The sequence below is a fragment of the Canariomyces notabilis genome, assembly GCF_033297395.1.
Source record: "Canariomyces notabilis strain CBS 508.74 unplaced genomic scaffold N656scaffold_15, whole genome shotgun sequence".
Classification (NCBI taxonomy): Eukaryota; Fungi; Ascomycota; class Sordariomycetes; order Sordariales; family Chaetomiaceae; genus Canariomyces; species Canariomyces notabilis.
Genome location: NW_027041837.1, coordinates 119,992 through 134,271, shown reverse-complemented (window position 1 = coordinate 134,271; position 14,280 = coordinate 119,992). Strand labels below are relative to the sequence as shown.

General features: G+C 55.3%; 6 protein-coding genes across 6 annotated transcripts; 3 read left to right on the top strand and 3 right to left on the bottom strand.

The window, feature by feature from the left end:
• Window positions 1-399: 399 nt before the first annotated feature.
• N656DRAFT_780549 (BRCT domain-containing protein) lies at window positions 400-3,577 on the top strand. The gene is made up of 4 exons (XM_064815402.1): window positions 400-743; window positions 801-1,234; window positions 1,288-2,683; window positions 2,737-3,577. Exons 1-4 carry the CDS (start codon window positions 651-653, stop codon window positions 3,358-3,360), a joined length of 2,547 nt encoding a protein of 848 aa, XP_064668871.1. The 5' UTR covers window positions 400-650; the 3' UTR covers window positions 3,361-3,577.
• N656DRAFT_711717 (vacuolar protein-sorting-associated protein 25) lies at window positions 3,554-4,389 on the bottom strand (the record flags this gene model as incomplete). Its single annotated transcript, XM_064811759.1, has 3 exons — window positions 3,554-3,666; window positions 3,771-3,914; window positions 3,996-4,389. 3 exons carry the CDS (start codon window positions 4,387-4,389, stop codon window positions 3,554-3,556), a joined length of 651 nt encoding a protein of 216 aa, XP_064668870.1.
• Window positions 4,390-4,666: 277 nt separating this feature from the next.
• Window positions 4,667-7,453, bottom strand: N656DRAFT_780547 (uncharacterized protein). Its single transcript, XM_064815401.1, has 3 exons — window positions 7,152-7,453; window positions 5,110-7,064; window positions 4,667-5,052 (listed from the first exon to the last, which is right to left on the bottom strand). Exons 1-3 carry the CDS (start codon window positions 7,194-7,196, stop codon window positions 4,851-4,853), a joined length of 2,202 nt encoding a protein of 733 aa, XP_064668869.1. The 5' UTR covers window positions 7,197-7,453; the 3' UTR covers window positions 4,667-4,850.
• Window positions 7,454-7,755: 302 nt separating this feature from the next.
• On the top strand, window positions 7,756-9,343 carry N656DRAFT_780546 (uncharacterized protein). The gene is made up of 3 exons (XM_064815400.1): window positions 7,756-7,841; window positions 7,894-8,216; window positions 8,271-9,343. Exons 1-3 carry the CDS (start codon window positions 7,802-7,804, stop codon window positions 8,967-8,969), a joined length of 1,062 nt encoding a protein of 353 aa, XP_064668868.1. The 5' UTR covers window positions 7,756-7,801; the 3' UTR covers window positions 8,970-9,343.
• Window positions 9,344-10,114: 771 nt separating this feature from the next.
• N656DRAFT_790391 (uncharacterized protein) lies at window positions 10,115-11,638 on the top strand (the record flags this gene model as incomplete). Its single annotated transcript, XM_064816885.1, has 2 exons — window positions 10,115-10,818; window positions 10,903-11,638. The coding sequence occupies 2 exons, from the start codon at window positions 10,115-10,117 to the stop codon at window positions 11,636-11,638; spliced, it is 1,440 nt and encodes a 479-aa protein (XP_064668867.1).
• Window positions 11,639-12,003: 365 nt separating this feature from the next.
• N656DRAFT_790390 (uncharacterized protein) lies at window positions 12,004-14,056 on the bottom strand (the record flags this gene model as incomplete). The annotated part of the gene is made up of 2 exons (XM_064816884.1): window positions 12,004-13,901; window positions 13,996-14,056. 2 exons carry the CDS (start codon window positions 14,054-14,056, stop codon window positions 12,004-12,006), a joined length of 1,959 nt encoding a protein of 652 aa, XP_064668866.1.
• Between the last annotated feature and the right edge of the window lie 224 nt (window positions 14,057-14,280).

The window sequence follows — 14,280 nt, the reverse complement described above, 5'->3', positions numbered from 1 at the left end:
AGTGTTGGATATCCTGAATAGTAGGTTACTGTCAAATTGGCTATGTTGGAAAAGAGTATGGTTTTCCAGTTAGTAGGAAGATACTATATTCGACTGTGGTTGGCTTGAAATATCCACGGGCGAGCGTCAGCGAGCCAACTCCGCTCGTGCAGCAAACATTGACAATGATGCGTCCATATTCACAGGCTGGGAATACTAGTTAACGGGAAGGTACCTAGTTAGAGGCAGGTTCTCTTCACAAGACGGTAAAGTTGAGAGTTGCAACCAGGATTCCTCAACCCGAAAGCTAAGTTCAGGTGTGATGACACTGAAGAGAGGTGCTACGAGTGATGTTGGAAAGTGGGTCTGCCGGGATGTTAAATGGGCTCGTCATGTGAGGCGCGGGTGCCTCGCGCGTCTGCGCGGTCCCCACTGCCGTTGTTCAGGCGCGTCTCGCTCGCCACAAAACACGAGCAGCAGCCTGAGGACGTATCTCCGTCAAGGTAGCTGCACTCACCCTTCCCACTCACCAACTGCAGCGGACAGCGTTGCTAGCATCTTAGTCTCTTCAATTCCTCGTGGATTTGGTTTCCAAGCCCCATCTCTACAATCTTTCTCCTCTCATGTAAACGTTTGCACCACAAGCGCGTCACATTGCTTTCGCGTCCAGGATGTCGGATCCACAAGAAAAGGCGGGCTTGCTCGATTCCTGCTTGATAGCCTTTGTTCAAAGCAAGTCGTTGTCGAGTACCGTCATCGCGCAGGCATGTGTCTATACCAGATATGCCGTTCCCCGGGCTTTACTCTAATGGCTAGCACAGCTCTCACAGGTTGTCAAGGACCATGGCGCCGAGGTTCTGGAGCCCGACCGCAAAGGCAGGATCCGAATCCCGCAGGCTACGCACATCGTGTCAAACACCATCGACTTTGACCAGTATACCGAGGCACAAGCCATGATGATTCCTGTCGTTCGAACCGACTGGATCAAAGCTACCATAGCGCGGAACAAGGTCGCCCAAGTCCGCCCGTTCTCTCCGGATCCCAGAATGATTTTCTCGAGCGTCATTCTTACCTGTGCCGACATCCCGAACACAGATAAGGAAGCAATCACGGGTGCCATCATGGCACTCGGCGGAATGGAATCAAAAGACCTTACGCGCCAGACTACCCACATCTGCGCCTTATCCCTGGAGCATCCAAAATGTGTCGAGGCCAGGCAAAAGAGCCCGAAGTGCAAGATTGTGCTACCTCACTGGTGAGTCCGGTTGTGGATTTGGCGTCTCTTCGTTCACATCTCATAGATTGTAGGTTTGACGACTGCTTCCGGCTGGGAAAGCGGATTGACGAGGGGCCTTATCTTCTTCCCGACCCGGAGATTCTCAGGAAGGCTCCGGAAGAAGCCGTCAAGGTTCCCCCTCCAAGCCAGCAACTGGAGGGTGCGGTTTCGGCGGTTCCAAATGGCCCCTATGAGACCGACGGAAGCGAGAAACTGGTCGTCTTTGCGCAGAAGAAGGTCATGCTCTCGTCGGATCTACCCATTAACCCTATGCTACGCAAGACCATCACAGACAAGATCACCGAGGGAGATGGCGAGGTCGTTCACTCGGTTGAAAAGTGTGATATGTTCATTTGCCAGTACCGCGACGGCGACGAGTACATCCGCGCAGCACAGAACGGCAAAGATGTGGGCAACCTGGCTTGGCTTTACCACTTGATGGTATACAACGAATGGACGTCCCCCTTTCGGCGGCTACTGCATTATCCCGTCCCGAGGAACGGCATTCCTGGCTTCAAAGACATGCGAATCTCCTTGTCAAACTACGGAGGTGAGGCACGGATTTACTTGGAGAATCTCATCACTGCAGCCGGCGCGACATACACACGGACAATGAAGGCCGAAAACACACACTTGATTACGGCTCGCATGCACAGTGAGAAGTGTGAGGCGGCGAAGGATTGGAATATCGAGATAGTCAATCATCTCTGGATCGAGGAGAGTTACGCCGCCTGTCAAGCGCTTCCCCTCAGCAACCCCAAATACCGGCATTTCCCACCGCGCACCAACCTGGGCGAGGTGATCGGCCAAACTTTCCTAGACGAGCCGACCCTCCGAGAGATGTTCTATCCGGGCGGCGAGGACAAGCTCACTGCAACGGCCAAGAAGAAGCGGAAGATCAATGAAATCGCCCAGAAGAATACCTACAGTGTGGGGCTGGACCGAGATTTCAACGTAAGGGAAGACTCGAGTCCCGTCCCTGAGAAGTCGGTCAGAAAACCGCGAGCCACTCCGGCAGTTGGCAATTTCGCCACTCCAGCCAACAAGGGACGCCACGTTCGGTCTGGCAAGGAGAACGATACCCCGTCTGTCATGAGCAGCGCCAGCCGCAGCGCCAAAGCACAGGCGCTGTCCAAACTCCATGATCTGGCACCGGACATTGCACTGTATGAAAAGGAAAAGAAGCGGTCCGCGAAAGATGGTCACGGAGTATGGGGTGGCAAGCGTGCCGCGGACCAGATCGACAAGGAGCGTGCGGAGAGGAGTTCCAGCCCAGCCGTCGGGCGTGCGGAGGATGGTGAGGATGAGCCGGGGGCCAAACGGCCAGCAAAGAGAGCGAAGACGTCTCTTCCCGAAGTAGACATGCGGATCTGCTTGACTGGGTACAGGCGGTGGGTGGGGGACAGGTCGCTTGAGGACGCTGATCGGGTAAGTTTCCGAATAACATTTTAGTACATGCGCTCGCTAATCGAGAAATGCAGAGGAAACTCCGCTCGCTCGGAATACAGATCGTACAGGACAATGTCCCCTGCGACTACCTCGCCGCCCCCAACATGATACGGACAATGAAGTTCCTAAAGTGTCTCGCGAGGGGCCCTGAGGTGATCAATTCCTCCTTCATCACGGCTTGCATAGAGACAGGCAAGCGGCCAAATATCAAGGACCACCTGCTCGCCGACAAAGCAAACGAAGCAAGGTATGGTGTGACCATCGAACAGGCCGTGTCCCGGGCACGGGCCAACCGCGGCCGGCTACTCTGGGGAGTGCCAATATACTGTACAGTAGACGTCCCCAACGGCGTCGACGCCTTCAAGACCATTGCCGAGGCCAACGGTGCCATTTTCAAGATTTACCGGGCCCGGGGCGGCACCACCATCAAGCCTACATCGGCCGAAGAGGACGGCGGCGCGGACCCGGATCCCGTATATCTGCTTTCAGGGTCGTCACCAGTAGAAAGGCAGCTGTGGCCACGCTTTGAGGAGATGGCGCGCCAGGGACATATGGAACCACGGATTGTTCTGCCGGATTGGCTTTTGGAGGTTGCAATGCGGCAAGAGCTTGTGTTTGAGCCGGCGAAGCATTTGCTTCAAGCACCGTCGTCGTGAGGTTGACGTATGGCCGGAGTTTGGTGTTCGTGGTGGGTGGCTACTAGTGCGGATACCCGGACGCCATCTGTTCGAGTGTTTGCTTGATGTTTTGCTGTGTATGGTATGGGGTCCGGCTATTGAGATAGGTCCCTAGCTGTTATACCATCCTTCTCCCCCAAGGGAACTCTTAGCCTGCTAGCGAGATATGGCATCAGAAGAATTTAACACCTCGAGAATCCTCCTGGCCAAAAATCTGCGCTTTGCCCCTCTTGACCAACACATTCAAGGCCTTGAGCAGCAGGTCCTGGTCCAGCCCATGGAATTCTACAAGCCACTCGTTAGTACTTTCTCTCCAAATGGTCCCATCAGGAAACATAGGCCGTCGAAAAGAACGGAAAGATGATGGTAATGCAAAGGGTAAAGCTCACCCTCCCCCAACGTAGCATCCCCCTCTACGAGCTCATATAGCGTCATCACACTGCCCCTCTGGCCGGTTGCTTCCACCCAGGCCTCCACCAGCGCAGCCCACTCCTCGGGCGTCCGCCAGTATATCCACACCAGATCGCCGCCCCCTCCCTCCCCGGCACCCCCCGTTTCCCAACCACCGCCGATGCCACCACCACCACCACCATCATCACCGCCGCCTCCGCCACCGCCGTTGACGTACTCGGCGCGCCCGTCCTTGCGCAGGAAATCAATCACCTCCCGGATGTCGGCCAGGCTCAGCCGTCTGTTGATGCGCCGGTTGTGGAACAGCTCGGTCGTGTCCCGCTGCTGCTGCTGCTGATCACCTCCCGCTGTAGTAGTAATAGAAGTGGTGGTGTTGGTAGCGACGGTGCCGGTCCCTGACAGGGCAAGCTTGAAGATGCGGTAGTGGCGGCAGTAGGCCACCACGAGGGCGGCCCACTTGACCAGCTGCGCATGGTGCGTCGTGAGGTTGGTCTGCCGGGTGAAGAAGGGCGGGAAGGAGTATTCCCTTGGGAAGGGGAATGATGTGGTTGATGATGAGGATGTTGGTGGTGGTGGGGTCGGCGTGGGGTTGGACATTTGTATGGTATGGTATTGTATTGTATGCAACAATACCCGGAGGAAGTGGGGACGGTCTGTGAGGATGGTGCTCCAGGAGATGTGTTTAGTGAACTGGCTTAAGGGAATGAGTGCCTTTTTCTCCTCGGAAACAATCAATACCGAAAAGCTGGATGGGTGTAAGTAGTAGGTGAAGACGTCGTCCCAAGGTGAGCTAAGGTTGGGATGGTGGGGCCCAGAGCTGCCAAGCTTCAGGGAGTCACCCAACTCCTTACAAGGCAATGGAACTGAATACTGATCAGAACAAAACCAAACACTAATACTTCGAGCCTGACTGGGTATTCACTCGTAGATGCACCGGCCGAGTTAGAACAGGATGCCATCATACAAATTGACCAGACTCGTGATCTCAATCATCCATCAGGTCCATTCCGTCGTCATTCTAAACATAACAGAGTGCAGTCATACAGAGTATCAAACATTTACATATCCATGGCTTGGGTATCATCCCTCATCTCATCACTACCCAGTTCCTTCTCCAGCTCATCGGCTACAAAACTCTCATAATCCTCCAGGTTCTTCTGGATGTGCATCTTGAACTTGATGACGTCGTTGAGCATCCGCATCGTCTCAGTGTGTAACTCTTCTCGCAGAGCATTCGCCTTGAGTGTCAGTTGTTCATACCTGTAAACCAAAGTCAGCCCGGTCGTCATTTCAACATCAACAGATTGCATGACTTACTCAATATTGGTATTCATCTCCCTCTGCTCCATCAGCTGCACCGATTCAGTCAGCTGTGCTCGCATCTTGGCGAGCTCCTTCTCCATCTTTTCAATCTGCGCGTCCGACGCCAGCTTCTGCGCCATCGTCACCTCCTTCGTCGTCTCGTACTCCGCCTCGGCGGCGCGCACGCGGTGCTCGAGCGCCTCGACCTCGTTGCGCTTGTCCTCAATGGCCTCTTTAGCCCGGTCCAGCAGGTCGTGGTCCTCCATCATCATGTCCAGTGCTGCCTTGCGCCGTTCCGAGATCTCCTTGCGGAGAGCCAGGAAGCTGTTCTTAACCTGCCCCCGGAGGTCCAGGTTGAGGATGTGCGCCGGCTGATAACCCGTCACAGGATCAGCCAGGAGCCTGTCGCTTTCCGAGACGCTTTGCCCGTACGACCCCTGCAGTTGCGACGAGCCAAAGTTCGGACCTTCGTTCACCGTGACCTGGAGTTCGTAGTCCTTCCCCTTTGCATTGACCGCTGTTGAGGGTATTAGGCCGATCTGGTACGCCACCGTGTTGTACCGGTCAACCATGCGCTCGAGTTCGTCCAGCCGTTGGCTGGCTTCCATTTCCTTCTCAGCCACCTTCCGCTTGACGTCTTCCAACCGTTGGCCCGCCGACTCGATGCTCTTCTGAAGACGTTCCCGTTCGGAAGTCATGCGGTCGATATCCTGCATGCTGATCCCTTGGTCGTCTACAGCCTTTTGGAGCCGTCGTCGTTCATCCTCGGCCTCCTTGAGCTCGGCTTGCAGCTTGTCGAGCTCCTCCTGAAGCACTTGAATACGGCCCTCATACTTTTCTGAACGCTGCAAAGCCAGCGTATTGTACTCCTCAAACTTGACCTTATCCTCCTCCATAATCTTGAAATGGCTATCAAGCACGGCCGGGTCGGGGGTCGATTTCTCAAGGTCTTCTATCTCCTTGAGCAGCCGCGCATGCTCACCCTCCAGCATCTCCAATTCCTGGACGTATTTTGCGTTGGACTGCTCAAAAGCGCGGGCCATGGATTGGACATGCGGCGCCAGCACCTTCTCGACGTCCTCGTCCCCAGCCTCGTCGTCCATGTTGAGCCAGTCTTGGTAGGCGCTCGTTAAGAAATCAAAGATGATGTTATCACCCGCGACATCGACGCCTGCCTCCAAGCACGCATCATCGTACTGATTGCACGCATATCCCTCTAGCATTTGCGCTAGCTGCATCATCCAGTGCAACAGTCCGAGAAATGTGCTCCAATTCTGGCCTCCCACCGCAGCAATCTGGCTTTTGGTAATGCTCCTCTCGTAGGGGTACCGTAACTGTTTAAGAAGCGGCGGCACCTCCTGCTCAATATTCTTCTGAAAGCGGTAGCTCGGGTCGATGCGATGGTAGAGCCACTGGAACAGGTAGTTGAAGTCCTTTTGCGTCGGCGACTTCGTGAAATTGTCGGATAGTTTGTGGTTCATCTCCATCTCAAAGTTATGTGCCGCCAGGTACTCGAGCAGCTCCTGGCCAAGACGGTTTTGGTACGACCTGTCCTTGAGCGGGCGAGGGTCTCGCGGAACGCCGGCTGCCTGCGGCGCCTGTTGGAAGAAGCTCTGATGACCACCCATAGGACCTGGGGTCGTCGACGGGCGGGCGCGGTATACGCTGCTACGGCGATCTGCGTCGGTAGACGGGCCGGGGGTGTGATATGGTCGATGTGCAGGAGTAGTAGTGGTGTTGTAGGCTGACACGGAGGTGCGCTTGACCGACGACAGGCCGATATCAGCCAGGTTGCCGCCGGTTGAGGATCTTTGGAACATTGGCTGGCTAGGACGTGACATGGACATGGCGAGTGAATGCCGCGGCCCGGACACGGAGCGGCCATGGCTGGCGCTGCCGATGGTGCTGGATCGCTTCATGGCGGAGGTGGGTTGCGGGATGCCCGAGTTGACGTTCAGTCCTCCTAGGGTCTGCTAAGCAAGTCAGTTATCCAATGCGACACATGTTTTGGCTGCGACTTGCGCCTGCAAGCAAAAAGAACGACGCGGAAATCGCACCTCCCTCGGTCTTCGAATACTCCAAAGACTGGTGTCTTGCGACATGATGGCAAATATGCCGACTGTTGCTCTTTTGCGCCCGTCCGCAAATCAGGACGGGGCGCTAACACATAATAGACAAGCTACCTTTGGTATAACAGCTAGTTCCTGTGGGTATCGAATGCACATGAAACTGGAGCAAAGGAGTCAAGAAGATCGGTTCAAAGAGTGGTAGAGAGCGCTGTCGTTGTGCAATTACTGCGTAATTCAAGCGCTGGTTGCTCAGGTAAACAAACTCTGCGGGGCCTATGCCAGGGCGTCGGGGATACCGGTAATCAACATGGAAATAAAAGTGGGTGTTCATCAATGAAACATCGATTTTCACACGTGACACATGGCACCCAGATTGACCAGGTGTGGGGAGGACACGGCAGGGGCTAGGCTTGGCACGCGTTGCACTAAAGTGATGTGAACGGACTGCCGCCTCGAACCTCGGCTTGGTTACAGTGACCAGCCGCCTCCATTATCCGCATCGTTGCCATCCGCGATATCACGTATTTGCTTGCGGGAATCACTGTTCAACACACCGGGGCTGGAATTCGAAATTCGAAATTGTCTTCGTACACTAGAAATGAGAGGAAGGAACGGCGGTAATCGTATCCAAAAATAGAATGACTATCCGCGAGGATCTCGTCGCTTCGGCGGCAAAGTGTGCGTTATCCTCGGCGATGTGTCCAAGTGCGAGCTGACACTGGATCCCCAGTCCTACAGGACCCAAGTGTCGCCGCGTCTCCGATCGAGAAGAAGATTGCCTTTCTCCAGGCCAAGAACCTCACACAAGAAGAAGTTAAGGCGGCGCTCGCGCGCGCAAGCACCGAAGGCGCTCCAGTGCAAGCCTACACTCAACAGGCCGCATCGTCTTCCGTTACGCAACCACCGCCCTACTATGGGCAATATCCGTCACAATACCCGTCATACGCATGGCAACCACCTCCTCAGCCCGTTCCGCGGCGGGACTGGAGAGACTGGTTTATCATGGCCACCGTGGTCAGCGGTGTATCATACGGGCTCTACACACTAGGACAGGTAAAGGACTTGGAACTTTGTTCGCGCATGCCATACAGCTGACAAGGATATTAGCGCTATGTCTACCCCTTAATTGCACCCCCTACGCCCGAGCGGCTGGAGCAAGATAAGAAGTCTATCGACGAGCAGTTCGAGAAGGCGTTTGCCCTTGTCGACCAACTGGCAAAAGACACTGCGGCCCTAAAGGCGGCCGAGCAAGAACGTACCGAGAGATTAGACACAGCGCTCAATGAGCTTGAGACGGTCATCAACGATCTCAAATTAGCAAACCGCCGGCGAGATGACGAGGCGCAGCGCGTGCGCGACGACGTGCAGAACCTCAAGGAGTCGATCCCTCGGGCGCTCAATAACCAGAAGGACCTAACCGATACCAGGCTACGCGAGGTCAATTCCGAACTCAAGAGCCTGAAGACTCTGATCACACAGCGCATGAATCCAACAGCGACGTCAACCAGCGTTAGCAACTACCTGCGGCCGGCCGCCGGCGGAAGCGCCACACCTAGCCCTGCCGCCACTCCAGCGCCGACAGAGAACGCCGGCGCCGAGGCGAAGGAGGAGCCGAAGCCGGCATACCAGGACTACTTGTCCAATGCCAACCGCAGCTCGCCGTTGGGCAGCGGAATGCAGGGCAAGGCGTCGATTCCGGCATGGCAATTGATGGCGTCCAAGAGCTCGGCCTCGTCCAATTCCCCAGCTGCTAATGGCGCAGATGCTGGGAGCAGTGAGGCTGGGGAGGCTACAGGGAGCTCCTGAGTCAATGATGGCTATGGTCTATTTGGCGGGCATCACACGCGGAGTGTAGGGATGGCAAGTAAAAAAATGTGTATTTCTACAGTGTAGCGGGTTTCCGGGACTGAATGTACGAATGGACCTTGGGGCATCTGGAGCCAAATACGCACAATGCATACCTGAACATGAGAGCTCGCTCGGTGAAAACGCCTCAGGTACTCACCTAGGTAGGCCAGGTTGGTGAATGTGCCGCGGTCAAAAAGTGGGACCCTACAGTAGAAGTACTTGTAGGGACAACACTACTGCACAGACTGAGGACTCGGAATATCAACTTACAGTGCATAACTAAGAAGGTTGAACCCACTGCACCCTTACTCCAACCTGGGCAGAAGCGCTCATGCTGGAGAAGCTGACTAGAATCCTTAGTCTGTAAGTAGTGTTGTCCCCATTTCCGCAAATCTACCTACGGTAGTAGGAATCGTATTTCGTATCAGTCTCCCAGGTTGGCTCCAACAAGGACCGTTTACTTGAATATCTACCTCCCTACCTCCCTACCTCCTTACTTGACTCAGGTCTTGGGGGCAATTTCACACTGGAATAGGATGCAACCTCTCGTCCCATAACCATGTGAGTACGTGGCGAATCTATTCCTCACTCCAATTGGAATTAACTTGGACTCTTTGGCGCTTAATTCGTTGACTCGGACTGGACTGCAGTGCTGTGGGGGACTTGTGAGTTCGCTATCATTTCCAACTGCCGAGGCACTTGCCCTTTTGGATGGATCTTTGGGATGGGCCTTCCCCCATTTCCACAGACTGACTGTTGGTCCTGCAAACCGTCACACTGCCACGGGTGATCTGGCACTTGGCGGTCCATGTGTTAGCGAAGACGTCGTTGTAATCGCTTCCTCCTATCCTTCCAGTATCGGCATCACCGGCTTCCACGGTCCAGGCTGCGAATCGGTCCCATCAACTCTAAAATCCAATTTAAACTGCGATATCGCCTGCTGCTGCAACAGCCTTGCAATATATCCTTTGGAACATCTCATAAGCCTCATCCTGGAGTCCGGTTAACCCTCCCAAATGTCGCCTCAAGAACCTAATCCGGCTCGAGAAGCCGCCACGAAACCAACCGATGAGAAGTCATCCATTGGACCCAATGGATTATCCATGATACTCCCTCATGTCCCGCTCATGCTACGGGTAGCCCTCTTCTATATCCTACGTCGTTCGGAACAGTCTAAGTACGTAGACCTACGCACTGAGCTCATCGTCGCCGTTCTACGGGCCTACATGAACCCTTCTCAGCCCCAGAGTATCACATCGATACAAAAGATGGACTTATTTGGCGCCGCCGGTCCCCCCAAAGGCAGGATCTGGGTGAGCACCTACAGATGCCCGCCTCCGCCGGCTGGCGATAGAGTCCTACAGGATGCCATCACCAAGGCCATCGATGGGATCTGGAACCCCAAGACGCCCAAGGCCGCATACCAGCTGCCCGATCCGGAACCTATCGAGGGCGAGTGGACTGGGTACCGTCCCTGCGCGACGTCCGACTCACCCCTGCCAGAGCTTTCGCAGAGGGAGCTCTATACCGAAATGATGAAGGACGTCAAGAGTCCCGTGACGATCCTCTACTTCCACGGCGGCGCCTACTGCTCTTTGGACCCAGCAACTCACCGCCCGACAGTGAAGAAGCTGGCTAAGCTGACAGGCGGGAGAGTGTACAACGTGCGGTACCGCCTCGCGCCGCAACACCCCTTTCCCGCGGCCCTGATGGATGCGCTGATGTCGTATCTCGCGCTATTGTATCCGCCCGAGGGAGCCTTCCACGAACCAGTCAAGCCAGAGCACATAGTCTTCGCCGGCGACAGGTGAGTTGACGTTCCTTCCTCCTCCCCCTTTTGACCTCACCCAGTCCCAGTTCCAGTTTCTTCTAACATGTCACCCATACATAGCGCGGGTGGTAATCTCGCGCTGGCCCTCCTCCAACTGATCCTCCACCTCTCCCGAGCAAACCACGTCATCCCCTTACCGGACGGCTCCCACCGCCCGATCCCCCTTCCCGGCGGCGTGGCCGTGAACTCGCCGTGGCTGGACGTGACGCACTCATCTCCCTCGTGCACGGCCAACGCGGCCTTCGACTACCTGCCCACACCAGCCCAGCAGCACGAGGCGGCGCTCAAGCGGCCGCGCTGCGCGGCGTGGCCCGCGGACCCGCCCCGCAAGAACATCTACGTCGCGGACGCACTGGTCTCCCACCCTCTGGTGACGCTGCTCCTGGCCCCGTCGTGGCGCGGCGCGCCCCCGGTCTACCTGTGCACGGGCTGGGAGCTGCTCGCCGACGAAGACCGCCACGCGGCGCGGTGCATGTGGCGCGACGGCGTGCGCGTCGTCTTTGAGGAGTACGAGGCCATGCCCCACTGCTTCGGCCTGGCGCTCCCCTACCTCAAGGAGACGAGGCGCTGCCTGGACGCGTGGGCCGGCTTCATCAAGAGCGTGGCGGAATCCGGGCCCCAAGGCGTCGCCGACGAGGGCGGGAGCAGGTTCGTCAGGATCAGAGCCAAGACTTTGGAGGAGGAGCGGATCGAACCCGCCGAGCTTTGTGCCGAGGATGAGCAGGCCGTGGAGGAGAGGTTTTTGCGGAACATGAACGGTGGCTTGAGCACCGACGTGGGGATTGCCAAGCTGTGAGAGGGAAGACAAGGACTGAGTCGGTAAGGGTTCTGCTCTGTTCTCGGTTTTCTGGTTTTTCCCATCGTGTACGCTTAACTGGCAGGATTAGCTATAGAGTACATTACAGAGCGTGTAGACGTTATGAATAACCTGGAGATTCATCCGTAAGGTAAGGGGCTGCTGCTTAAGTTTGTGATCGAGTGGCCGGATGACATCGACAAACCATGTTGAAAATGTAAAACAATGGCAGAAATAGCAGCGCAGCAATAGTAACACCGTCATGATGGCAAGCTGAAACTATACCGGGTTGAGACAGTTAATCCTACTCTGACCACTCTAGTAGACTTTGGTTAACCATACAACTTCCCGGCCATGACTACCAGCTAAACATGAATGCACCCAAGCTCCTCAACTACATGCTTGGTAAACGCCTCCTGAAGCAGGATCCCTACTCGAGGGCTCGATTGATCGTAAGACTCTTCGACCCCGAAACCCTTCTCACCATGCGCCCAGAGGCATCTTTCGACCGCCTTCCAATACCTGTCGCCCGCAATATTGCGCACTTCTTCCAGAGGGTTTGGCCAGCCCGCTGCCTCGAACGGCGAGCCCCCTTTGATCCCCAATAGCCACTCCCGGACTGCCTTCGACTCCTCCAGCGGCACGGTTAAATCAGTATCTGCCTTGCGGTCTTTGTTCTTCCCCAGCAGCATGATTCTATCAAGCCTCTCCCAATGGGCGATCTCCAGCAACAGCAAGCCCAAGCTGTACAGATCATACGTCTTCTTCGAGTTTCGCTCCGTCAGCTTCTCCCGCTGGATGGCGGGCCAGCGGTACAGATCCCAGGTAACATCCGTATCCCTCGCCGTTGTGTGTGTCCCGTCAGGCCGGGAGAACTCAAACCCTGTTAGCAAGGGTCTTTCAAGAGCGACGACATTGCTTCGTTCTTCTACACCACCAACACCATCCAGATGGAAGACCACATTGTCGCTAAAAATCCCTTTGTGCAACCAATTCACCGCGTGGAGGTTCAAAACCGTCGAGCAGAGCTTGAAGGCCAACTTTATGCGCGTCGACAGGCTCGGCTTGAGCTTGCCGTTGCCGAGGATATCATGCAGCGAAATGACGCGAGTGTGGCAGTCGCTGCCATCGTTCATTTTGAATATCCAACCGAACCGCTCCGTGCCCCAGACATTGCGATCGTCGAAGTACCCTATGCATTCGGGTACGTGGAGGGATGCCGGTTTGGGAGAATGTAGCATCTCAGCCAAGGCTACCGTGCGAAGGGTCGATTGCTTGTCTTCGAGCGAGTCAGGAGCAACATCACCGAGTGACTTCCACTCTATCCAGACCATGGTAGTGACGCCCTCAGCGTACAGGATACCCCGTGGTCTAGCGAGAAACTGGGGTTCCTCAAATGCGGGTTCGTTCCATTCAAAATCGGCGCTAAGGTCTGTGGCGGTGAATTTACGCACCGAAACTTGAAGTTCAAGCAAGCTGCTGTTGGTGTCAAACGTGCTGTCGCCTTTGACTCTAGCGAGGATGTCTTCTGAGGTGACGCTGAGTTTCTTGAGCCGAACTAGATCTTGAAATATACTATCCATGTCGTAGTTCTCGCTCGCCTTACTGCTGCTTGGGGCCGTGGTCAGCCGGGATGAAAAAGCCTCGAACATGTCCCTGAGCTCCTGGATATCGTTGCGGGCCAAAATCATCTCGCGATGAGTTTTTGCCGTTATGTCAGCAATCCGGTTCTCCTGGTGGAACTTCGTAAGCTCGTAGAGTCTTCCTGTTAGAGCATGGAGGTCAACCAGGAGCGCCTCGAATGCCTCCCTGTCGACTGCCACCCAACGTACTCGAAGGGGATGAGTAACAATCTCTTTGGTGTGGCGGCCAATCTTCAAAAGGAGGTCTCGGATATGCTTGGTACTCTGGGGGCGGTTGGACTGTTTTCTGTCGGTCTCGTATGATACAGCCAAGCTGGATATCTTCTTGAGGATGTCAATGTCTGTCGGTGGCTTGCTGTTGCTCTGTTCCACCGGGAGCTCGTTTGCATATCGGGAATTAAGGTCTCTGAATTCCGAAAGAACCCATTGAATCCTGCTCACAATGGCCACAAGTTCAATGCTGCTGGTTCCCAGTGTGGCTGCCAAGGTCGAGCCGCTAGAGTCTAGAAGACCGACTGTCTTTCCCCAGGCAAGGACACGGTTGTACTCGATGATGAGATGGACCCGGTATTTCTCGCATTCCTTTGGCATTTCAACCAGTGCGGTGATGAACTTGAACACTGGAAATGGCAAGTAACTGTTAGTTCACTCCGAGGGAATGTTCTCGGTTCAGAAGCCTAGCAGGAAGGGGTATGGGAACAGCCGGCGACTTACTGCGGATAGTACTGTCAAACACATCCCAAGTTAGGGAGACAACCGCAGCGGTGAGATCCATGCTCGGAAACTGGCAACGATGGCGTGAAGTTGACAGGAGATTTCTCTCAGCCCGTCTTGGGCGTGTTCTAACTCGGCTAGGAGTCGCTCCTGCCTATATTGAATGGGACATTTGCCTCTGGCAGACAGTTGCTTGGCTCAAAGAAGGCAATGGAAGCAGTCGCAATCAAGGTAGGTAGTCAAGACAAGGCAAGCCGTCGCCATCAGGTACCTGATCTAGGCGAG

What these genes read in the sequence shown, in the direction of transcription:
- N656DRAFT_780549 (XM_064815402.1), top strand. Translation starts at nt 651, where the DNA reads ATGTCGGATCCACAAGAAAAGGCGGGCTTGCTCGATTCCTGCTTGATA. An exon ending in CGAGTACCGTCATCGCGCAG is followed by an intron (nt 744 to 800) that starts GCATGTGTCTAT and finishes TGGCTAGCACAG; the next exon opens with CTCTCACAGGTTGTCAAGGA. An exon ending in CGCTTGAGGACGCTGATCGG is followed by an intron (nt 2,684 to 2,736) that starts GTAAGTTTCCGA and finishes CGAGAAATGCAG; the next exon opens with AGGAAACTCCGCTCGCTCGG.
- N656DRAFT_780546 (XM_064815400.1), top strand. Translation starts at nt 7,802, where the DNA reads ATGACTATCCGCGAGGATCTCGTCGCTTCGGCGGCAAAGT. An exon ending in CGTCGCTTCGGCGGCAAAGT is followed by an intron (nt 7,842 to 7,893) that starts GTGCGTTATCCT and finishes CTGGATCCCCAG; the next exon opens with TCCTACAGGACCCAAGTGTC. An exon ending in GGCTCTACACACTAGGACAG is followed by an intron (nt 8,217 to 8,270) that starts GTAAAGGACTTG and finishes CAAGGATATTAG; the next exon opens with CGCTATGTCTACCCCTTAAT.
- N656DRAFT_780547 (XM_064815401.1), bottom strand. Translation starts at nt 7,196, where the DNA reads ATGTCGCAAGACACCAGTCTTTGGAGTATTCGAAGACCGAGGGAG. An exon ending in GTATTCGAAGACCGAGGGAG is followed by an intron (nt 7,065 to 7,151) that starts GTGCGATTTCCG and finishes CTTGCTTAGCAG; the next exon opens with ACCCTAGGAGGACTGAACGT. An exon ending in GAGATGAATACCAATATTGA is followed by an intron (nt 5,053 to 5,109) that starts GTAAGTCATGCA and finishes TTTGGTTTACAG; the next exon opens with GTATGAACAACTGACACTCA.